The sequence below is a fragment of the Pundamilia nyererei genome, unplaced genomic scaffold, assembly GCF_000239375.1.
Source record: "Pundamilia nyererei isolate P.nyererei 1_Seehausen unplaced genomic scaffold, PunNye1.0 scaffold00028, whole genome shotgun sequence".
NCBI lineage: Eukaryota > Metazoa > Chordata > Actinopteri > Cichliformes > Cichlidae > Pundamilia > Pundamilia nyererei.
This window is the reverse complement of record NW_005187429.1, coordinates 90,707-113,819: the sequence shown is the minus strand read 5'-3', so window position 1 is coordinate 113,819 and position 23,113 is coordinate 90,707. Positions and strand designations below refer to the sequence as shown.

Genomic DNA, 23,113 nt, shown 5'->3' with positions numbered 1-23,113 from the left:
ATATATAATATATCTCTATATATATCATATATCTCTATATATCTCTATGTGCTAAATGAGGTAGTAGTTTTGAAGTAGTGTATGTCACGTTCAAGCTAAAGACATAGGGACTTCCTGTGTGGTTTGTACTGATTTACATGGAAAGAAAAACTACATCAGCAAGAAACAGGTAAGCATTGTGAGCTAAATTAAATTTAATGAAACAATCTTTGTATAAAACCTGCCGACTAAACCAACCAGGTGTCTGCTTTGAAGAAAAAAACTAAAACTAGAATCATATGTACACAAATTATAAGAAAATAGCAGAGAGCAAGTCTCGTGTAAAGGGAAGTGAAACTGTTAAATAATTTGAGACGCTGACTCAATGTTCGACATTCATGATTAAAAAAAGAAAGAAAAAAAGTCGGTCCTGGGGTCAAGTGGCCCATGGGTCATGCAACTGACGATGCAGTTGTACCTCCTCTTTACATCGTTAAGTCACATGTCATACGTCTAGTTTATGACAGAGGACAGAGGTTGCTAATCGTTGTCAGATTCTCAAAAAACAAAAACAAAAGTAAAAACAAAACAAACAAAAAAATTTACTATCCAGAATATTTGCTGGCCATCATCTGCAAGAATCCTTTGGAAGTTTCCTGTCTCTGTCACACTTTGTCTAAAATCTAAAAAGATCATTAAAATCAAAGCAAGGAGTAATGAAATTGGTTGCAGCAAGCACTTTTTTTAACTTCCCATTTTTTCATTACAAAAAATAACAAGTAAGGATGTGACAACACAAAAGGAAATGAGCTTTCCTTCTCTCGAGTGCATCAATCTGTAAATGCGAAAATAAAATGAGTCAAATAAGCTGATCTTGGGAAAACTATGGCAGTGGAATGATTTAACTTGAAAATGATTTAACTTGAAAATTACTCATTCACACTCATAGTGGTTGCCAGATTTGCTTTCTTTTGACTAGTCTTAAACCTGCAGCTCCTTCTACTGAAACCACTTTGAGTCAATGCTGAGGTGAAGACTCAAGCTGAAGCTAATTACTAATTATGACGAAAAGAAACATGCATGGCTTATCGTAACATTTACAGTTAGGGACATAACCTTTTGAACTCTGCATCACCAAAGTGGATACTATTACGCTGTAACTGAAGTGCAGGCTTTAGTTCTTTAATAAAAGTACTGCATCAAATGAAGATGCAGCTATTTTTTTTTATATACAATCTGCCATTTTCAGAGGCCAAGTGAGGGCTGTTCCCTTTTATTTCATGGCTAATAAAGATCTGGAGTTGATTCCAAGTGTTAAAGGTCCAAATGGTAGCTGAACGAAGTCCCAAGACATGACGGTGTAAATCATGGGAGCCATCAGTAAGCTAAAAAAAAAGAAGGAAAAAAAGAAAAACAAATTTTACCTATCAGAGAGAAACAAAACAGCAACAAAGAAACAAAAAACTTCAGGAGCGACAAAATCAATCATCTGCTTCATCCATAAAAAGAATAAATGCACTGGCCAACTCAGCAACTCTAAAGGACCTGAATAACCACTGAAGCTCACTAAACTAGTGAGTGATGGCAGAATTATTTCCTTGACAAGAAACCCCCCACAGCAAGTCAAAAAACCCCAAAAAACAAACTGTTGAGAAGGCAGCTGTATCCTTGTCAAAGTCTGAAAGAAAAACAAATCACAAATGGAAATACAGAGGGTTCAGAATAACATGCAAACCTCTGGTTACACTGAAGAATACTTGAGAACAAGAAGGCCAGATTAGACAGAAAAAATCCAAATAAGCCTACACAGGTCTGGGAAAAAACCAAGATGAACATGAGCTAGAGTCATAGTAGAGGAAAATGTGCAGAACCAGGGAATGGTGAAGCAGCAGGATGATTTGTGAAGTGTACAGGGCTATACTCTGCTCAGATTCAGTCAAATGCTGCAAAACTGATCTTACAGCACTTCACAGTGAAAACTGATAATGACCTGAAACAAAAACTGAAAAAAGCAAAAACCAAGAGTTTCTCAAGGCAAAGAAATTGGATTTTCTTCAATGGCCAAGTCGCCTGATCTCAACCCAACAGAGTGTGCTGTTCAGTAACTCAAAACAAAACTGGAAATAGAGCCCAAAAACAAGCAGCAACTAAAGCTGTCTCCAGTAAACCCCTGGCTGATCGTTTCGAGTGAAGGAACACAACATTTGATGATGTCTATTCGTTCTAGATTTCAAACAGTCAATGACTCCAAAAAAATATTTGTTCGAGTATTAAAAACGATCTTTATGTTTGGAAATATGTTGCAATATGCAATATTTTTAACACTGTGAATTGAAGTTGAAACCCTTCATGTCGATCACATCATAGTTGCTCGATTACAAAAACTGCAGCATTGTGGAAATACTTGGATCTAACTATATAACATCCAGTATCTATTCAGACAAGTCTATCCATGTTCCATAGAAATAAAATGTGTCTAAATTAGTAAGATCCCCTTTTTTTCCTTTCATTATCAATGAAACTTACATTCAGGGAAATTCAGTTCACTTTTCTTTTGCATTGGTTGTATTGGTTGTATGTGTAAAAAAGTCAAACTAGCAGTAATCTTTAAACAGAGGGGAATATCTGTTTTTGACTAATAATGTAATAGTGAGACTGCATCGACACTGAAATTCCAACATTACGGATCCTGTTCATTTTGATTGCCTCACAGTATACAGTATATGGTTGCATTGCCTTACAATAAACATAAAAGTAAGAGCTATGATTCTTTCTCTGCCTGTGAGTCGTGGCTTATTCACAGTAAATATGCCACAAATCTCATGGGTGTATTGGGACTAGTTCTAGCCCTCGAAAGTGCTCAGGAGATGAAAGAATCTAAATAAAAATATACAAAATACAGTTGTGGTCAAGTTTACGTGCACTCATCATGGGCATGAATGTTAAGGTAATTTGGAGCTGTTAACTCTTTGAACTGTGCTTTTTCCAGGCTTGAATGATTGTACACCATACATCTTTAATGACTTTCAAAAACAGGAATGGGGTGCACAAGACTGAAGTTTTATTAGGTAAAAAAGAAATTATACATGTAGGCTTAAATGTCTCTTAGGAATTTGCATCTCAAAAATATGCAATCAGCTGCCATAATTCTGCCTGGATATTTGACCAGTGTTCTTGGCATAATTGGCAGAATTTAGAGTTAATTCACATTGTTTGGTTTCATGGCATAGACCCAGGTTTTAAGGTTCACACTCCCTTGCTACCTCCCAGAGTCCTCAAAGAGACAAAAGACTCTTCCTGTGGAGTTGTCTGCTTCCCCCAACTTCCTTACTACACCCCCACCATTTGTCTTACTGTATGAGTGTGAGACATGTTAAAATCCAGTGGCACCAAGGTATCATACAATAAAATAATGTGATTAAGCGTAGGGTTGATGTCAATGCTTTTGCAAACCCAGTTTTGATGTGTGTTTTGGATCATTATCCTGTTGCAACATCTAGCTGTGTTCAAGTTTCAGTTTGCTAGCTGCTGATTTGAAGTTGAGTTATGAGATTTTGTAGTCCTCCTCCTTCATTATTTCATCCACTTTGTGCAGCGTACCAGTGCCACTGTCAGCAAAACTGCTCAAGAACATGATACTACCACCACCATGCTTGACATCTGGTACAGTGTTCTTAGGTTTGAAAGCTCCACCTTTACTCCTCTTGTCATTGTGGTCAAATATATTAGTCTTGGTCTTGGTCCATTGACCATCATGTGAGCAGCTGGAAAATTCAGTCTAGTTTGAAGGTGTTGAATTTGGAGCAAAGATGCAGGGAAGCAGGAAGTAAAGGCTGAGCTATGCCAAATTGCACAAGCAATGCAAATCAGCGGCAACAGGGCTTATGGAGTGTTGAATTCAGTTAGGAAATTGTTGGATCAAATCATTATCAGTATTTACAACAGTCATAGATTGGCCTCCCTGGATCTCAACATTATTGAAGCAGTGTGGGATTATCTATGCTGAGAACAGAGAAATGACAAGAAAGCTTGCCTCAAAGAGTTGAGACTGTTGTAGAATAAAGGTGGTCATACCAAATATTGTCCTTTAAGCTATTTAGAATTGTACAAACTATGTTGATGCCTTATGTAATGAATTTACATCTGATTGCACGTTTCAACAAATCACTGCACCTTTTCACCATTTTTGTTCTTTGTAGGTTGGCACTCTCTCAGACCATGGTCATGTACATCTGGCTTCCCTGTGGATAGTGATGCTAGTGTGCTTTTAACACTGTGTAGATTCCAGAAAATCCAAACAGTTTTTGTTCCTTAAAGTCACTAAAGATGCATGCTGTACAATTATTCCACGCCAACATTGTTATAAACACAGTAGGTGGGAACAGTATAAAGTAAACTCATCAAACCCTCCAAAGTTTGACCCAGGGCTCTAAGGAGATGAATTATTTATACAGACAAGTTCATTACAGCTGGCCGAATGTGGAAATTAAGATAACAGATGTAACTGACATTCAGTGGTTGTGATTACTAAGTAATTATTATCTAATGCAAATCATGAAAAGAACAAACAATTTGGTCTTGTCATGATTTATAACATAGCTATAAATGGTCATTTTTAATAAATACATTTTTTTTGTTGGTTTACATTTTCACGCTTTGACTGCAGTGTAGAAATGCAGCCTGAAGTGTCCTGCTCTTAAAAGCTAGACATTATTACATGCATACCTCTCAGATAAAACATTCTGGGCACGATATGTGAGTCCTGGTCAGGGTCAGGGTTTATACAGTACAGTACATGATGGCTGAGCCTGTAAGACTAAACTCTTTACTGCAGTACGCTGGGGCTGCTGCTAGATGGCAATCATGTGTAGCTCTAAGGATTCACGCTCTGATCAGCTGTCTCTTGAAAGCTGACTTTCCTGAGGCTGAAGGTATGCAACGGACTGTTTGTTTTGTTATTTGCCCACGCTAATACTGCAGCAATATATGACCAAGCTTGAAATTATGTATATGTGAATCTGTTGTACATGTGTTATGTGTTTAATGCTTTCTGCTTCACTAAAATGTTCGTGTAAGTGTTTCCTATGCATAAAACCATTCTAGTGTACATTACCTTTAGGAGATCTTGCTGCATTACTAAGTAGGATAATCTTGCCTCTCTGGATATTAACTACATAGTGCTTTGATATTTAAATTATAGAGATGGAGCCGACTAACTAAAAGGAGATCTGGGAATCTGTGGTCAGTTGTTGTTGTTGTTCTTTTTCTTTTTCTTCTTCTTCTAATTCTGCAAAGTGAAAGTCGAAGAATCTTCCATGGGGATCAAACACAGTTTCAGAGCACCTGGATTGAATTCACTTTTACATTGATTAAAATTCTATTCCAAAAGAATGCATTTAATTTTAATATGATTTGTTTTATTGTAATTAATTAAGTTGGACAGTTCAAACACTGACAATTCACATAAGTGTTTCCTAGCATCAAAAAAATGCCCAATCACAATGTAGGATGAGGATGTTAGGTTGCTCAGTGACACGCCCCATTCTTGTAAAATGACATTGTTGTTACGATATGGAGAAACATCTTTGTGTTTTCCTTTAAAATACTGCTTAAAATGACTTAAAATATTTTTTTTTACTTTTTGTTGTTGACCAAAAAAACCCTGAATTTACTACTACTTGAAAATACCATTATTATTTGCTTCTCCTTTTCCTTATATCTTCAGCTATTACCATCTTGCTCTACTGCACATCACACTTTAAATTCAGTAAACTTATATGGTAAACTTTGGGAAATGCCACCGTAAGTTAACGGCTGTTTTATGAGGCTCTACCCAAACTTCAGGGGAAATCTGTCTCACAGTCTTTGAGCTGTTTCACTCAGTTAGGCAGCAGAGTCAGAATTCCTGTTACATCTGTCATGCTGTAAAGGTCAGTGCAGTAACCAGAATGAAAGAACCAGTCTTTCAGGGTCTGAGCTTAGCTTCTGTTCTTGTATACATGACCTTGTCTGTCATTTTGTGTTTAGCTCAATGTAACAGTTCTCCCCTCACTCTCCTTTCCTTTGTGATTCTGCTCCATCCTCCATCTTCTCCTTTCCTGTCATTTTTTTTGTAATCGCAACCTTGTTGGCTCTTCTCCCTTTTCCCACCTCTCATCCTTTCCTCTCTCCCTTCCTCTTCCCTTTGTGCCTTTTCCTCATGCCGCTCTGTTCTTCCTTTGACTTTTTCTTCTTCCCTGGACGGAGAGCTCCGCGAGAGACAGCAGAAATTGTATCTCTGCTCAGTTCGCCACAGGCCCTCTTCAATATTTAATCAAGAGTGCATTTGTTTGAAGAGAGCTCTGAATATGTGTGTGAGTGAGTGATAAAGAGCGCTGTCTATCCAGTGTGTGTAGACACTGCATTTGTATGCATGGAAGGTGGAGTAAGAGATAGAAGTTGTATATTTTTGTGTGGTGACAGAGTTGGAATGAAAGGTTTTCTCCGGTCTTGGAGTAATTGGTTTACTATCTCTCCCTGCTCTCTCCCCCTCTTTCTTTTCCCCATCTCCTCCTTTACTCACCTTCCCCTCCCCCTATAATCCATTCTCCCCCTACTGCATCATCACATTATCATGTGCTGTGTAGTACAGTATATACACTACTGTGTGTGTTTTTCTAACACTATATAATCATTTGTATTTGATTTCGCTGTGTGTGCATATATGACCGCGTGCATGCATCAGTGGCTGGTCCCGGTGGTGTCCCCGAGGACGACAGAGAAGCATATTTCATCAGTCTTACCACGAGAAATCCCAAAGTCCTCTTTTCTTCTTTTTGCTTCCTCAGCACATTGAGCAAGCACAGAGTGTTTTCCTTATTTCCTTTTTTGTTGTTGTTTTTGTTTTGTTTTTTTACTTTTAGAGGAGAGCACGCTGATTAGCATGCTGTCACTGTGAAACGTACACTGTGGGATGCCACTCTGCAGGAATTTTTTTTTGTTTTTTGTTGTGGAAGGTTTTGATTTGATTGAGCGCAGGCTATTTCTTCCTATCAACTGTAATATCATCTTCTCGGAAACTGTAGTTTCAGAGCCTCTGTTTCAGTGTCCACAAAATGTCAGAAGGCAGCTATCTGAACAATGATCTAAACATGACTGATGGCTTTTCAGTAATTCTGTTTCGCTCGGCTTCTCAGCTTTTGGCTCATTGTGGCGCTCACAAGGCCCCTGATGAGGCGTTTCTTCTTCATTTCGAATCAGCGTTCTTTGTCCACGGAGAAGGGGATTTTACTAACAGATGTCGAAGCTGCTTTCCATTTTCGAGCTGTACTGTATGTTTATCTACAGACGGCAGCCTCTCCACAGAGTTCTCATGCAGCAGCCATGTGTTTTATCAAGCCTGTGTGAAAACGTGATATAGAGACTCCATCCTGTTCCTCAGTTTTCCTCAGGTCAAAGGTAACGCTTGATGCTAAAATTATTGCAGGCACAGCAGATTGAGTCGCATTAAACTTCTGAATTAAACTTCTGATGGTGAGCTCATACATGAACATTTTCTGCCAGAACGGACTGTCCATAAAGTCTGACATTAATTCACATTAGTTTTTTTTTGCCATGTATTATTCTCATTACTTTATAGTGGAAAATTTCATTTAAAAAGACGATGTTCGTTTTCATGTATCCATTAGGATACCCTGTAAAAGCAGTGTGATGTTGGGTTGGATGGTAAGTGTACTCTATCTGAGCATTCAAAGTGCTTTCTGCTATGAGACACATTCGCCCATTCACACACGCATTCATACAATTCTTTATTCTATGCCCTAAAGCACTTTCTAACAGTCACAGACACACTAACAGTCTGATGGATGAATGGTGAGGGGGAAATTTAGGATTTGGTATTTTGTCCAGGACATGTGGACCAGAGGAGCCAGGGGCCGACTCAGTGGGCTTTAAGTGCTACGTAGAAATAATGTGTCCTTTTCCATCCTTTGGCCCTGACATTATCACAGTAGCATGGTGGATATCCTATACATGTCTTGATTATTTCTAGCAGGGTACAGGCCTATTGTCGTTATTAGTGTTCCTTGCTATTCCTACTGTTAAACACCTGCACTTGGGTCTATTGGTTTTAATTGACATGCAGTCATAAAGTAAAAGAAATTGTGACCAACATGCAAAAGTGAAAAGGTCTGTGTAGAGTTTATAGTTCATCATCTGCAAGTACGACGAGTGATGGAGACAGTTGATATACAGCATGTCATGACTGTGCGTCTGTAGGTTTGACATGTGAAGGACTGAAATGCTCCAGCGGGCTTTTGATCAAAAATAAAAATAGTTTTGATGTCTTTTTTTCTTTTTTCTCTGTGTGTGCTATTCAGCTGCCAAACATTATACACTGTCCCATTACCTCTAACAGCCATGGTGGTGGTATAATCTGAGTCCCAGAAAGGGGCCAATTATCCCAGATTACACGTTCTATCAAGAAGCAGCCTCAACATCTGAGTTGTACAACTGAAGCCGCAGCACTCGAGCTGAACTCTGCTTGGCTTTATGTCGTGTGGAGCATCGGGCTCAGATCCTCTCCTATCTGCTGTATTAATAAATTCATTCTCTTTCATGTCATGTTCAGTTGAATTTTTTAATCAGGTCATTGAACATTAAACAACTTCCCGAGAAGGCTGCACTTTTTAAATACATATAGTGAATTTACTCTTTCCCCCCATGACTCATAAACCCACAAAGAATATCCAGAAAGAAATGCATGGTGTGTAGTGCAAGTAGCAAAAACACATCCTTCTTATTATGATGCAAGTGGACAGCAAACGATATTTTACTGCTGGAATTATGAATAAGAAAAGCTTTATTGCCCCATATAATACCAATGAATTTTAAAATGTGTTGAATACATTACAGAGGGTATTACAGCCTTGTTGCTTAGGCCACTGCGCTCCTGTGCAGGCCGAGCCCCAGGCTTTGTCTCTCATGTGCATGCCACAGAGCCAAACATATTTTCTTCAGAGATTAATACGCCTTACAATTCATAGTCTATTACAGTACTAGAAGGTACTGTCACCTGCTTACTTATTTCCCAAGGGGTCACCACAGTGGATGGATCCGCATGACTGATTTGGCACAGGTTTTATGCCGGATGTCCTTCCTGATGCAACCATCCCCCAAGTTTGGGTTTGTGTCTCCTCCCAGTCTCGAACTGCCGATCTTTTCCTGATTGTAGATCATGTGTGTGTATTTATGTATGTATAAAAGAAAATAAATAAGCATAATAAAATGTTATAGAAACAAACAGAGCGAGAGATCTTTCATTCATTCCTTGGATCTGAAATCGTACTGTTCCAGCAGTTCCGGAAATGTGTCAAAATCCTGTTTAATCCAGAAGCAGGCCGGATATTTCTTTAATCTGGATTTTGGTAAGAGTCTGTGACCCTCAGAGCAGCAGCTAATGTTGCAACCTCCTGGGTTAGGTCATAGACTCAGTGTAGTGTTCACCCTCTTGATTGGTGGATTGTTGAGCCCATTATTGTTACAATGGCATCCGGTTGATATAAGTCTACTGGCTCATGCTCTTTGTTTTTGGAGCCAAATGACACACAAAAAACTAACAAACAAACTGTAAAGAACAGCGATTATCATGTTCACATTTGAACGTATAACTCATTGGTGCTCTCTCCTGGTAAAACTATGTAATAACAAGCAGTAACTCATCGGGATAATATGGGGTGAGTGTCGCTACAGCTCACAATGTGTGTCTATTAAGACCTCAACAGTAAAACAGCCTCTGCGCATCCATAATGTGAATTTTCCACAGTCACCAGATCTCAAGGATACTCTACTGTATTGAGATCTGGTGACTTCGGATGCCATTTGAGTACAATGAGTTCATTGTCATGTTCAAGATGATCTGAACTTTGTGGCATCACTTCAAAAGATGGGTACGCTGTGGTTATAAAGAGGTGGACATGGTCAGCAACAGTACTCAGTTAACACTGTGCCAGATGGGCGCAAGAAAATATCCCCCACACCATTACACCAGTATCACCAGCCTGAACCATTGACACAAAGCAGGACTGATCCATGCCTTCATGGTGTTTACACCAAATTCTGATCCCACAATCTGAATGTTACAGCAGAAATCTGATCCGATTGACAATGTTTTTCCAGTCTTCTACTGTCCAGTTTATGTGAGCTCCTGTGAATTGTAGTCTCGGCTTCCTGTTTTTAGCTGACAGGATTGGCACCTGCTGTGCTCCTCTGGTGCTGTAGCCCATCTGCTTCAAGGTTCAACATGTGCGTTCAGAGATGCTCTTTTGCATACCTTGGTTGTAACAAGAGATTATATGAGTTATTGTTGCCTTATCAGCTCAAAGCAGTCTGGCTATTCTCTGTTGACCTCTGGTATCAGAAAGACATCTTTTGCTGCTCACTGGCTATTTTTTCTTTTTCAGACTGTTCTCCGTAAACACTAGAGTTGGCTATGTGGGAAAATCCCAGCAGATCAGCAGTTTCTGAACACTCAGACCAGGCGGTCTAGCACTAACAACCATGCCACATTCAAAGTCACCTTTCTTCCCCATTCTGATGTTTAGTTTGAACTTCAGCAGGTCACATTGACCAGATCTATATGACTAAATGCACTGAGTTGTTGACACATGATTGATTTATTCATTGATTTCTTTTTTTTAATAGATTTTCATCAACGAGGTACTGACGGATGTACCTAATAAAGTGGCTGGTGAATGGAAGTTTTTGGGCATTTCTTTAGTGCTTTCTTCTTGAAATTTTCCATCAAACTCTTTTTTTTGTTCATTTAACAGAAATATACACACCACTTATGCAATATCACTTCAAAGCCAAATGAAAAACTAACTGCTTAGATTTAGTCCAACAGAAACACAAGCTCCGCAGCTGGAACTCAGAAGACTTTACAAATCTTTTATTCTTTTAAAAGAATAAAACTTTAGTTTACTTTTATTGTTGATGACATACTTAATTCTCCTTGGCTTGGAGGAGACCAGTTTTAAAATGTTCTACCACTATTTATTCAGCTTCTCTTTGTTTAGTGTCTCTGTATCTAACTTAAAAATGCCTTGAATGGATGTTTCTCCTGTAATTCTATTGGTTTGTTTAAATCACTCTTATACTGCACTGTTCCTCTCCTATCAGACTTCTGGAGACTATGGGTGCTATTATCACATGTCCATCTATAAATCGACATCTTTACCATTCATTTAGCGTCATATGATCAGACTCTATCTCTATGCTTTACAGTCAGGGCCATGCAATCGCTGTGGCACCCAGATTTGTGCCATATATGCGGGAACCTGTCTGAGCTGGATAAATTAATCCTGGGCTCAATTGGATCAAAGATTGAGTTTACAATAGCTAACTTTCCATTTGATTTAGCAATGTTTTTTGTGTGACACTTTCTGACGAATAGTTTTTGATTGTTCACAAGAGAATTTATAATGCTTGTCATGTATTTTTCAAAAATAATAAGTGACATTATTAATGTGTTGCATGCTGTAATTAACGGTGATACACAAACACCATCTCGTTTTTCAGTCTAATAATTGCTATTATGGACTTTTATGGTAGGGCGAACCACATAAGAGACATCATGAGGCAAAAACTTACAACAAAGCTACATGGTGTACCCCTCTCGCACAGAGTGGTACACAGGTGCTTCTGAGAAAGGTTAAGCTGAAACGTTAGGTCAATAAAATATGGATTAAAATGAGGAAAATGCTCTCTTGAATGTCAGCTACCTCGAAAGGCACACCCACACAGGTTCGCTCTGTGGCGGCTCTTTGTTTACCTATGGAAATTTGAGCCAGGTAAAGTGGTGACGTAGCCCTACCGGGTGCCGTCTGCTTCTTCTTCTTCCCCCTCCCTTCCCCCAAACACTGCTGTCATTAGCTTTCAAGTTTTCAACTTCTAACAGAAATAAGCAGTGACACTATGGTGCCAGCTCCAACAGTCCCTGTGAATATTTCCCCCGGTGTAGACAGGCTGGTGGAGGATGAGAGGTGAAAGTGATGCAATGTTCGTTTGCACCTGTGACACCCCCTCCCGCGGACAACACAGACACACACAGACACACACACACGAACCTGGCAGCAGCCTACCGAAGAGTAGGACGCTCGAGCCATTGGGTGGAGCAGCGGCGTCGCGTGCTGCGGAATACATTGAGTAGGTCGTTAAGGCTGCGCGCGGTTCGGCTGCAGATGCAGGTCGCTGAGTGGGAGCGCGAGGCGGGGGGAAATGGCGAACAGGCGCGGGCGGCGGTGCACCTTTTGAGGATATAGTAGGCACCGGGAGCGCAGGCAGGCAGAGAGGCGGCTCGAGGACAGAGAGAAGTAGAGGAACCATGGAGGACTCGGAGCCCGCAGAGGACGGCTTACTTGCGGGCTTGCGGTGGAACAGGAGCGCAAGAGACCAAGCTCAGCTGAAACACAAAATCCGGGATCTGCCGGGACTACTGAAGCACGGGCTTCACCTGCGGAAGAAAAGCGTGAGTACTTCAAACCGACCGCTGTCTGACTGTCCGTCCTTCCGTGTTTGATGTCTGGTGAAAGGTGGACGGGTTTTATTTTTTTTAACAGTCCCGACATCTCGCCGTGAAGGCTCTGAAGCCGTTTCGTAAGCCTGTCACGACTCAGGTGTTTGTATTTTGCTGTGAACAGCGCTGTCGCAGAGGCACCCAGTGTGTGTACGTGTGTGCGCGCGCGTGCGTATGCACGCTACATCCATAATAACCAGAACTGCTGTTGGACACCATACCTTCACACTCTGGTAGTCAAGGCAACACCACCTCCACCATATTGACTAGATACACCTACTTACATACACTAAGAATTAGACACGTTTACATATAAATATAATATGTATGTATGTATATGTAAATATTACATATACATATAAAGGAATGTGCGTGGGTTCACTGCTACATAACACAGTTATTTTGATTGCACAGTAATGTTCTGTAAGTGTAGTTTTTGTTTTTCAGTAGAGAAATAAAATAAATAATTATGACGAAATGACCATCACAAGTTCTGAGTCCACTGTGATGTATTCATATGATTTTTTCTGTTTAACTGTGTGTCTGCTCACCCAGAAATCAGAGATAACAGCGTCAGACAGAGAAAGCATTCATGGGAGGACATAAAAAGAAGTCTGGACTAGCAGCTACTTGCATTTTTGTTTGTGTAAATAACTTTAACGATGTATTGGTTATCAAACTAATGTCAAACGATTAAACATCTGATTGAGTCAGGTCTGTTCTTTGACGAATAAGCTATCCTAATATTTATATATCAAATCAGAATTTCCATCTGATGTATCTTTGAATTGTTTTTTTTCCATGATTGGCCGGCTAAGCAGTAACTGTGACTTGACGTGCCCAACTGTGGCACTAACACACCTGACAAGCCAAATGGCTGCTCAAAGTGTCAGTTCTGCTCATCTTCATCATCAGTGGCACCCAGGAGGGGAAAAAGGAAAAAAAATATGTCTCTGAGTTCCCTCCTTAGAGATCAGAGACTTGTGTGCCACTCCTTCCAGTCCCACTGGAGACAGACGTGTTAAAAATATGCAACATTTGTAGTTTAAAGCCACATAGGACCAAAGAGATAAACACTTTGTCATGTTCCATCTGGTCATTTTAACTGATGTTTGAATGACCCACTGATCGGGGCCACTCAGTCTCCTGTTACCTGTTTGTATGATCCCGTTTTCCAGTCAAAATAAATCAGCAGCTGTACACGACAACTGAAGTGAGTCCACTCAAGAATGTTATTATAAAACCACCAGAGAACGGCTGCATTAGAGGGTGGATTTACCTCCTTTTGTGAATTAACCATGCTTTTTGTGCAGTACCCATGAAGGCGAACATAATGGCAGGCTTGAGTAGATGAAGAATCTTTCATTCTCTTCTGATATCTTGGTGTGAGCATTCTATGTTTGTGCGGGTGAGTGTGATGAAGCATAGGTAAGTAGTGTAAAGGTATGGGTGTTTTGCACAGACTGGTCCTCACCAGGCTCTTTTCAGTCGCCTCTGCTTCACCTGGCATACCCACAATACACTTTATTTTTATGTGCACAAAAAAAAAATCAAAAAGTTGTTGGATGGGAGGTTCCTGGGATTGTTTTGCATTGCACTGCACCAGCACCTGAGGCACTTGTCTAAAGATGCAACAACATATTTTGTGGCTCAGAGGTGGGTGATACATAGGAATAAGAATGATCTGACCACATACAGTAAAAAGAAAGCCCTTGCTATCTTCGTTGATATAAATATATGCTTTTTCTTTAGTTCTGATTGTTTGCCCAACAAAAATCATGCTTAAGTAAACAATCTCCTTCCTGGGAACGCATCGGCTACTTTGCTGACTTAGTCTCTCGGAGTCACAGCCCATATATTTCAGTGCTTTGGTGTAGCCTGTGGATATATATTTTACATATAAGAGTTGTGGTTTTATCTGAGATTTTTAAAGTTAGCTTAACTGAGAGTTTTAAGATTGCTTTGCAGAGAATGCAACTGCTCATCTGGATTCAACAAAAGCTTGTTAATTGGTGATTGGTCATTAACACTGGAGAGTTTTCTGGTACCCTCCCACAAGATGCACATGTCTTGAGATATTTTACTTTTTAATACGTGTATCTGAAGGCATTCATAAGTCCTCAGTATCCTGCGTGAGTGTTTTTTTTCACATTATCTAATTCTTTAATGTTTGGTGACAGCTCATAAAGTGAATTGAGCTTGTTGTCCTGTACGGAGGCATCTGTCGCCTAAAGTTGCAGCCTGCAGCAGCCTCACCTTGAAAAATCCTGTCCTGCATTGTAGTCTGTTGTGACTTGCTCTGGTATTCAATTATTACTCCTTTATTGGCTGCGATGTGACAGGTGCAGGGAGATTTGCTAACCCTTTAAGGGCAGTTGAAAAGTCAGTAACCACAGTGCATTGTAGTTTTTCAATAGACTTTGGCGAGTGGCTAATTGCAATTTGGCAAGTCGATTGCCATTAAATTTTTGTCTTGGTCATGTTGAGTTTGTTTATCAAATGTAATAATCTGTGTTCTTTAGTAAAATATAATGAATGCTGCAATGATTTCTGCCTTTCACACAATCAAGCCTTCTGTAGTGTTTCAGGCATTCAACCCATGCTTAAAAGCAACATCGGTTCAAAAAGCATGGAACTAGACCAACAACTGCATGTGTGGTTCTGCACCCTGATCATTTAATAGCATGTATTGTCTCTGCTGACTTGTTCATGTAGAGTCTGCAGGCAGCGGCATCCGTTATCTGATGCTACATTCACGTCCTTTGGCTTAACGTTTCTCCTGGTTTGAAACCAAAATAATCCCAATTAAGTGCTTCATATCCTTTTAACAACAGCCTCTTCCGTGATTGTATTTACTGAAAGTGGCATGTGGGGTGCTGGGACTCCCCCCGGCTCGCCCTCTGTGCGTGTTGAACATACCTAAAAGGCAATGCTGCCAACAGTAATAAGAAAAACTGTCAACTGTTAGTTTCCCTTGAGCCAGATTCTGTGTATTGATGTCAGTAATTTTGTACGGTAATATAGAATTTTCTGCCATAATTGAAGAGGTGCAGAGACTTTGCGTTACATTAGCAGGAGTGCTTTGTATTGCCTGATTCTTGCATTTCCATGTGTTTGCATTCTTAAAGACAGCCAAGGAATTATGCACGCTAACTCTTTACCCCCTTTGAAGGACTACTAGGAGTAACCCTTGAAGCTCTTTTCTGAACTGAGCGGTTTCTGTCATATTTCACGGAAACTTACAGAACAAAATGACTGAGTGTGCATGAGGAGTTAGTGAGCTTAGCCTCTGCCAATTTGAAGCTATGCTCGGAAAAACCCGTAAAATATTCTAATGGTCATCAAACCAAATTTGGGAGGTTGTTAGATGTTGTTTATGAGGAAAGAGTTAAAGATGGAGAAGGTGTTTTGAAAAAACAAATGTGGAGTGGCATATTTGGAGAAATAATCTTGTGCACTCTTGTGTTTTTTTTTTTTTTTTGCTTTGTTCTGTGGTTTTGTGGTTGCAGCTTTTAGCCTCGCTGCTAATGAGTTTATGATAGACTACATGCTGGAAATTATACTGCTGCCCCCACACAATACCAAGTTTAAGGCTGCTCTGCCATAAAGCTCAGACTGATTGATGGAGTGCAGCAGTGATTGTTGCCCTTCTGGACGTTTCTCCTCTATCCACACATGATCTCTGGAGCTCAGCCATGCTCCATCAGGGTATTGGTCATCTCTCTTACGAAAGCCCTTCTCCCCCGATTGCTCAGTTTGACCGTGAAAGGGTTCTGGTGTATCCACGTTTCTTGTATTTAAGAATTAGGGATGCCCTCGGACAGATCTGCGCTTCAACTCCTTCTTGTGTCTGAGCAGTCAGTTCTTTAAACCTCACGCCAATGTGACGCCTTTCTAAATCCATTAAAGTGTAGAAACATCTCAGAGACTATGCACAGATACAGGGAAAACCTAAGTTATAAGAGTGTAAATACTCGCAGGAAACCTTCAAAATAAGAAGAAATTGGAGATTTTTGATCAGGCAACTAACTCAAGACTGTTTTATTTTCTGTTCTTAGATGACAGAAACAAATAAAGACTAACTGAATGCGTTTAAGCCAAAGGTCATGTGCCTGCAGAAGGGCGTGGGCTGTTGGATAGGTTTCTTAACAGATTAACTGTGCCTTTGTGCGCTTGGGTATTTATATGTGTCTATTGAGCTATAGCTTCTTTGATGTCTTTATTTTGACTTGCTTGTATGACAGATGTGTTGAGGAGTCGACAGGAGCTTAGTGTGTGTGTGTGTGAGAGAGAGAGAGGAGGGTTTGCCAAGCATACTGTGCTACAGCTCTTCACTGTGCTCAGCAATCTAATCTGAGTAATCCATTTCTTGCAGATAATGACCTCGCTCTCTCTCCTCTCTCTTGCTGTATACACACTTTGAAGTCATCACACAGATAAGCGTGTCAGCATGTGCTCTCTCTTTATAGCTTTCATTCATCTTCTCTTCTCTGTTATAGGATACAACATGGCAACATATTGTATGTGTGTGTGCTTGTTTGAAATACAAATTGAAGCACAGACAAAGAGACAAGAACATAGCAGGCAGTTTTCTTTTTGTGTGATACAGTATGAATGAAACACCTCTGATGCTGGTATGTGTCTGAAGTATGTTTGTGAGAAGAGATGATGGTAGAAGAAACAAAGACTTTGTGAGAGATCTGTATTCACCAGATGAGGAGAAACAGAGATGGAGAGAGAAGATACAAGGACCAGGACAAAAGAAAGTCAGAACAAGATAGCTACAGAGACACAGAAACAATTTATTTTGTCTGTGCGCTTGGCTGGCTGGTGTGCTCTACTTGATCCCCAGTCCAAACAGTGCACAAATACAGGAAAGAAGCTCTGTTGCTTACTAATATAAAGGAATATGTCCACAATGACCTGACATATTTCAGAGCAAACAACGTTTTATTGAAAATAATGACAGAGCAGATCAAACGAATACTCAAACCTCACATTTTATTTTGAAGGGGAAAAACTGCTTTTGGACCAGAGATCAGTATATTTGCATAAGGGGAGATAAAAAAAATGGACAAACTGATTAATGTGCAGACCTTTAAAGTGGTTTGCCATCTACCGCTTCTAACGTGTAATGTGTGGCCTAAACTCGAAAAATATTTCATGACACAACTGAGACCTCCACACATGCCAGGCAGCTAACTTGGTTAGCAAGATGAAGTAAAATCTCACTCTTAGGGTAAATGGGATGCAAATTTTGCCAAGTTTCCTTTTTAATAAAGCTTATAGTTAGGGCTGAATCAGTTGACCCTGAATCCACCCGTAGTTATGCTCCAATAGGTCTCGGCTGCTGGGGGCTTCCCATGATACATCGAATGTTTTTTTTCTACACTCACTTCTTTTCATCACTATGTGTTTATATGACACATCACCCCCAACTGGTCGCAGCAGATTGCTGCCCCTTCTTAAAGCCTGGTTCTGCTGGAGTTTTCTTCCTGTTAAAAGGACGTTTTTCCTTCCCGCTCTTGCGAAGTGCTTCCTCATAGAGTTTGTCTGATTTCTAGATACCAAAAGCATTTTTGGATCAGGGTTAAGTGTTTATGTTTCTGCTGTCAAATTGTGCAGCCGAACTGTACGAGCGGCACGCTATAGCTGACTTCCTTCATTTTTTTGTTAGTTCTTTTTCAACCCCTGAGGTTATGATTAGTTTTCTGAACCCTGTCACCTTTAGAGAGATGCAAACTATGTATTTCCCCTGTTATCGTTTTTGGTCTTAGGTAATCCAACCAGCTTCTGGCTTTAGTTTTAAACTTAATGCCATGAGTAGGAGTGGTATTGATCTTCCCATCAGACTCTCATTAAATAAGCAAAGAAGCACATATCTCAGAAAGTGAATCTATTTCTATAATGAAAAGTAAGCAAGTGTTTTGTAACTTGCATTAAAAATAAGTGCAGTCATACACTGTAGCCCTGAGTGTGTCTGTATGTGTGTGCGAGCCTGTGACATCGCAGACAGTATCATCGCTCAAATGAGGAACTCACACACACACATACGCAGCTCCACATCTCACTAATCACCACTCTATTTCATTTTCTTGCAACTCAAAGCCACAGCCAAGCATTTCTCTCCCTCTCTGTCTTGCTCCCTCTACCACTCGTTCACGATTATAATTAAAACGATCTCTCCGTCTCTCACTGCCTCATCTCTTTTCCTCTCCATCTGTCATACTCTCATACTTTCAGAGACTGATGTCAATTGTTCAGCCTTCCTCTTTTCTTCCTCGTCTTGCACATCATCACATTTGTATTTCTTCATCTAGATCTGTCTGCCACAGTTAGGTGCTTTTCATTTGATCAGGTAATGTTTCTGAATCGCTCTGCTTTCATCTGGTGGTTTGGTATCGCCAGCCAGCAAGAAGCTAAGGGCAGCAATGACTGCCTGCAGTTGCTCAGTTCACTGCAGAGGTTTCTGCTGAGAGTCAAACCCACAACTCTGTCAGTGATCCTGCTTCACTGACTGAGCTCCCAGACCAGTTGCACTCATGTTGCAGGAGGTTCTTATCTGTCTCTTTTTAATGAATGATGGCAACGTGATTGTCATTCTAATACAACCCTGCAGTTTCTGTTTTATCTCGAGAGTACCACCAAAGCATTTTAAAAGCAAATACTAGTATGTGATATTTTCTTACCCCAGATCAACTGATAATGATGCTAAATTGTCCTATTTTTTTTAAACCACTAGAAGAAAAATTGTTATTGTTAAATTTGAAAGCAAATCTTTTTAAATTGTGTCTGGCAGCAACTATAATATTTATATGGGATGTGTTTCTATTCAGTTTTACTAACAGTGGCGATTAGGAGAGGGGTACCACAGTTGAGTGAAACTGAGGGAAGTGAATGCAGAAGAGTGCAGTCAGATTTTAATCCACCATGCAATTTCCTGATGGAAGAAATGCAATAACTAGCCATATGAATTCTTCTCATCAAAACTGTTTAAGCTGGGTATTTTTGCATGACATGGTAATATAGTGACCACTTACAGGACCTTTGTGTACTGGAAAATAAGCTTTCAAAAATCCAACACAGACAGCAGGTTTTGCTTTAATGCTCTCCTGTATTTTTGCATTCATTTTGTCCTGTTACACAAGAACTGTATTTAACAGATGGCAACAGGTCACATAGGGTGACGAATTTGAAGTTTCTGGTTCAAATCATCTTACCGTAACTGTGTATGGAGGTGGTCAGGAGAGAGTTTGTGTCTACAGCCATCTGTAACAAGGGAGCTCTGCCATAGTTTAGAGCTGTGTTTTAGCCAGTGGTGGTGGGGATCTTGTCAAAATAGTTTGAGGTATGAAAGCAGAAAAGTGCCGTAAGGTTTTGCATACCTGGATAGAAAAGCACACAGTGCAACACAGAAATCAAAATCAGTTGTGGATTGGCCTCTCCGGAGCCTGAACAGTGCTGCTGAAGCAGTGTGGGATCATGTTGACAGAGAACAGAACAAAGGGCAGAAAAAATCCAAAGAGCAGCTTTGAATGTCTTTCTACTGAGCTATCCCTGAAGACTCAGGCTGTATTGAAGGATAAAGGTGGCCATACCAAATATTGATTTTTCAAGCTTGTTAGAACTGTAGTGTACTGTATTTCTCTGTATGCACACGTTTTGATAAATCACTGCATCTATTTCTGTCATGTATTTTTATCTAGCAAAATGTAAAGAAATGAGGGTAACTGAAGACTACACAGTACTTTACATAGTGCCCCTTCAGAGCAAGTTGCTTTTACACTATGACAAAGTCATGACTTAGTGGAACTTGAGTATAATGAAGGCATCATTCACATTATTAGTAACACCTTTGCTCTATATGAAGTGGCAAATACCTAATTTCTTCTGTCTGAGCTGAGTTATTTGAGATAAAAACGAATAAGACAGCCACTTCACCTGGCAGGTAGAAGCTTGTTTAAGCTAAAGTCTCTTACCACACCTTGTTTAGAGAGAGGTGATTTTTCTATAACTGAAGAGTTAACTTCGAAAAACCCCGGGCTACACCAGTGATGATTTAGGTGTGGCATTATAAAGTGGAGTTAATGTTTATGTAAATGGTCATCCTGTCCTTTGTATCTGTGCTTGAATGAGAAATATTTGTAGAGATTTTTCATTTTGACTTTATTTATTTTCTGCTGCTCACTGTTAACAAAGGTTTTTTGTTCTCTCAAGTGTTGAACAAGCTTTGTCAAAGACTGGGGGAGGTGAATAGTAACAGATTATGGATAAAGTAACACGTTTTTGTACAATCATTGTAGTGAGGTGTTTTTGCAAAACTAATATTAAGTACTGGCTACATATCTGAAGTAAAGACTGCATTAGAGCAAATGTTTTCATTGTTGGTTTAGTCAGGTTGTACTACAAATGGGAGTTTACTGTTATACAGTAAAATGTAAAGCATATAGTAAAGCATTTTTTTTGGATTAAGGTGGTAAATTACAGTTTTTTTAAATTATTATTCTACTGGTTGAATGTTATGCTTGATTAATTCCTGACTTCTCAAAGATGTCCAGTATGGGTATAAAACATTTTAGCTTGGGGTTTTTTTTTTTGTAGCTTATTACAGGTGGTTTAATAAATTTATTAAATTAACCTCTGTACCTCATATACAAAGGGGTCTTTATTCTTTGAAAAGGAACATAAAAAATTACCAGTTGTTGTATTTTTAAACCATAAGGAGTCATTAACTGTTAAGACCCACTCAAATGGGGCTCTTAGGAAGCAAGACAAGGAGTTAGGAAATGACATCATACTGTACACACTAGAGTGGAACAGAAACTGTGGTCTCTATGAAGTTCGTTTGCGGTCTACTTGATCTAACAATTACTATCAATTTTAATCTATTTTAGGGCTAGTGTGTCAACACGGTCTCAACACTGTTATCTTCCTTCCCTGGCGCCATAATAATCCATAAAGATTAACAGCTTATTTTCTGATTGGGGAAGTAGAGGTGCAGTGGATACACCTAAGGCAAATGCTGTAAAATGGTGTCATGATGGTGGTAAGAAGAAAGGATTTATTGTAGTGTCATTGTTACGATGTGATAAGTGAGCTGGCAGTTGGAAGTATATTACTCAGGATTTGAACTGCTGTAGTTTTCCGGGTTTAATGTCAGAGAGAAAACGCGCTTCTGTTTAAATAAGCAGATTGTGATATTTTTATTAGATAAATTAATAGCCATGTTCTTGAGGTTTATTAGGTTTATTGCAGGAACAGGTGTTAGCATGAAAGCACCCAATCGACTGGAAAGTAAGCTTAAACAAAACCTAGTCGTTTGGGAATGGTAAAACTGGCCTCACTCACCTCACTCATGTTTGTTTAGTGTATTTACTCTGTGTGTGTCATTTTGTGTGTTTTGGCTCTGATGGCGTGTGTTTTGTGTTTCAACAGCAATCACCTGACACTATCCCCGGACCAAGCACTGGACCTGCTGCACATAAGGTAAGGAAACACTCGCACACATGAAAGTGATGTCATACTTTTAGTTTTGCTGTCAAGCAAAAGTGTGTTTGTTTAATCCCAACACAAATTACATCAGTGGGGATATTACCTGAGGGTTTTTCCAGGCTAATTTCACCAACTACACAGACGCGTGCACACACACATACACACACAGCGTTAATTTGAAATTCAAATATGTGTGTGTACAGTACTCTGAAGACCTCAAAGATTAAATATCACACAGGAGAAGTTTTCCTTTCAACACCGGGGAAAAAAGAGCCAAAGAAAGAAAAAGTAAAGCAAAGAAATCAACATCTGAGGAGGAGCTTTGGTGTATTCAAAAGCAAATCTGTTACTTGTGCCAAAAAATGTTTGTACCTGCCAGGTTGTTTTGCCCCTCAGTACTTTGTATTTTTTATTGGCTGTATGTCATTATATACTTAATGAAGTCTCCATACACAACATCTGATGTAGTGCCTAAAGCATTACAACACTGAAAACCTTTCCATGAACACCTATGCAAGGAGATCTTTGAAAGAAGAAGCTGCAGTCTTTGCTAGGCCATTTTAAATCTTGCTATGAAGTTTGTCTAACAAACAGGAGGTGAAAACTAACTGAATCTGGTAACTGAAAGCTAGACTAATCAATAAACCTGGCGGGTTAGTTTAGATGATGATTATTAGTCAGACAGTTAAGACTGATCTCCACCTTACAACTTTGGGCCTCGTGAGTATGGATGAACTGAGGCTATTCGTTTCGCAGGCTTTGATGACATTACTTTGCCCGCCCCCAATAATGATCAGAAATTCTGCTTCGAGTTTAGAAATTTTAAATTCTTCCTTTATAGTTTGATGAACAACCACAAGCTAGTACCTTAAAGTTAAAGGGGTCCTGTTGTGTTTTTGCTTTTTGTTTGTTTTTTTGTTTTTTCAAAAATCTACTATCACGGTAGTAAATGTTCATATTAAACATAACCAAAGTTTCAGTTAATTAGGAAATTAACTCAGACTTCAAACCACTTTAAATGTTCCTTTTCCAATACTTTTTACCTCGTCTGGTCAAAGGACAAATGAACTACTCCTGTAGTATTAGTTA

At 39.6% G+C, this 23,113-nt stretch overlaps 1 protein-coding gene across 1 annotated transcript in view; it reads left to right on the top strand.

Moving 5' to 3' along the window:
* Nucleotides 1-11,937: 11,937 nt before the first annotated feature.
* The window catches only part of rapgef5a (Rap guanine nucleotide exchange factor (GEF) 5a), a 44,754-nt gene continuing 33,578 nt past the window's right edge, over nucleotides 11,938-23,113 (top strand). The window contains exons 1-2 of the mRNA XM_005728262.2: nucleotides 11,938-12,484; nucleotides 21,968-22,018. Of these exons, the coding sequence (XP_005728319.1) occupies nucleotides 12,341-12,484; nucleotides 21,968-22,018 (195 nt within the window). The 5' untranslated portion in view covers nucleotides 11,938-12,340. The remainder of the gene's footprint in view (nucleotides 12,485-21,967; nucleotides 22,019-23,113) is intronic.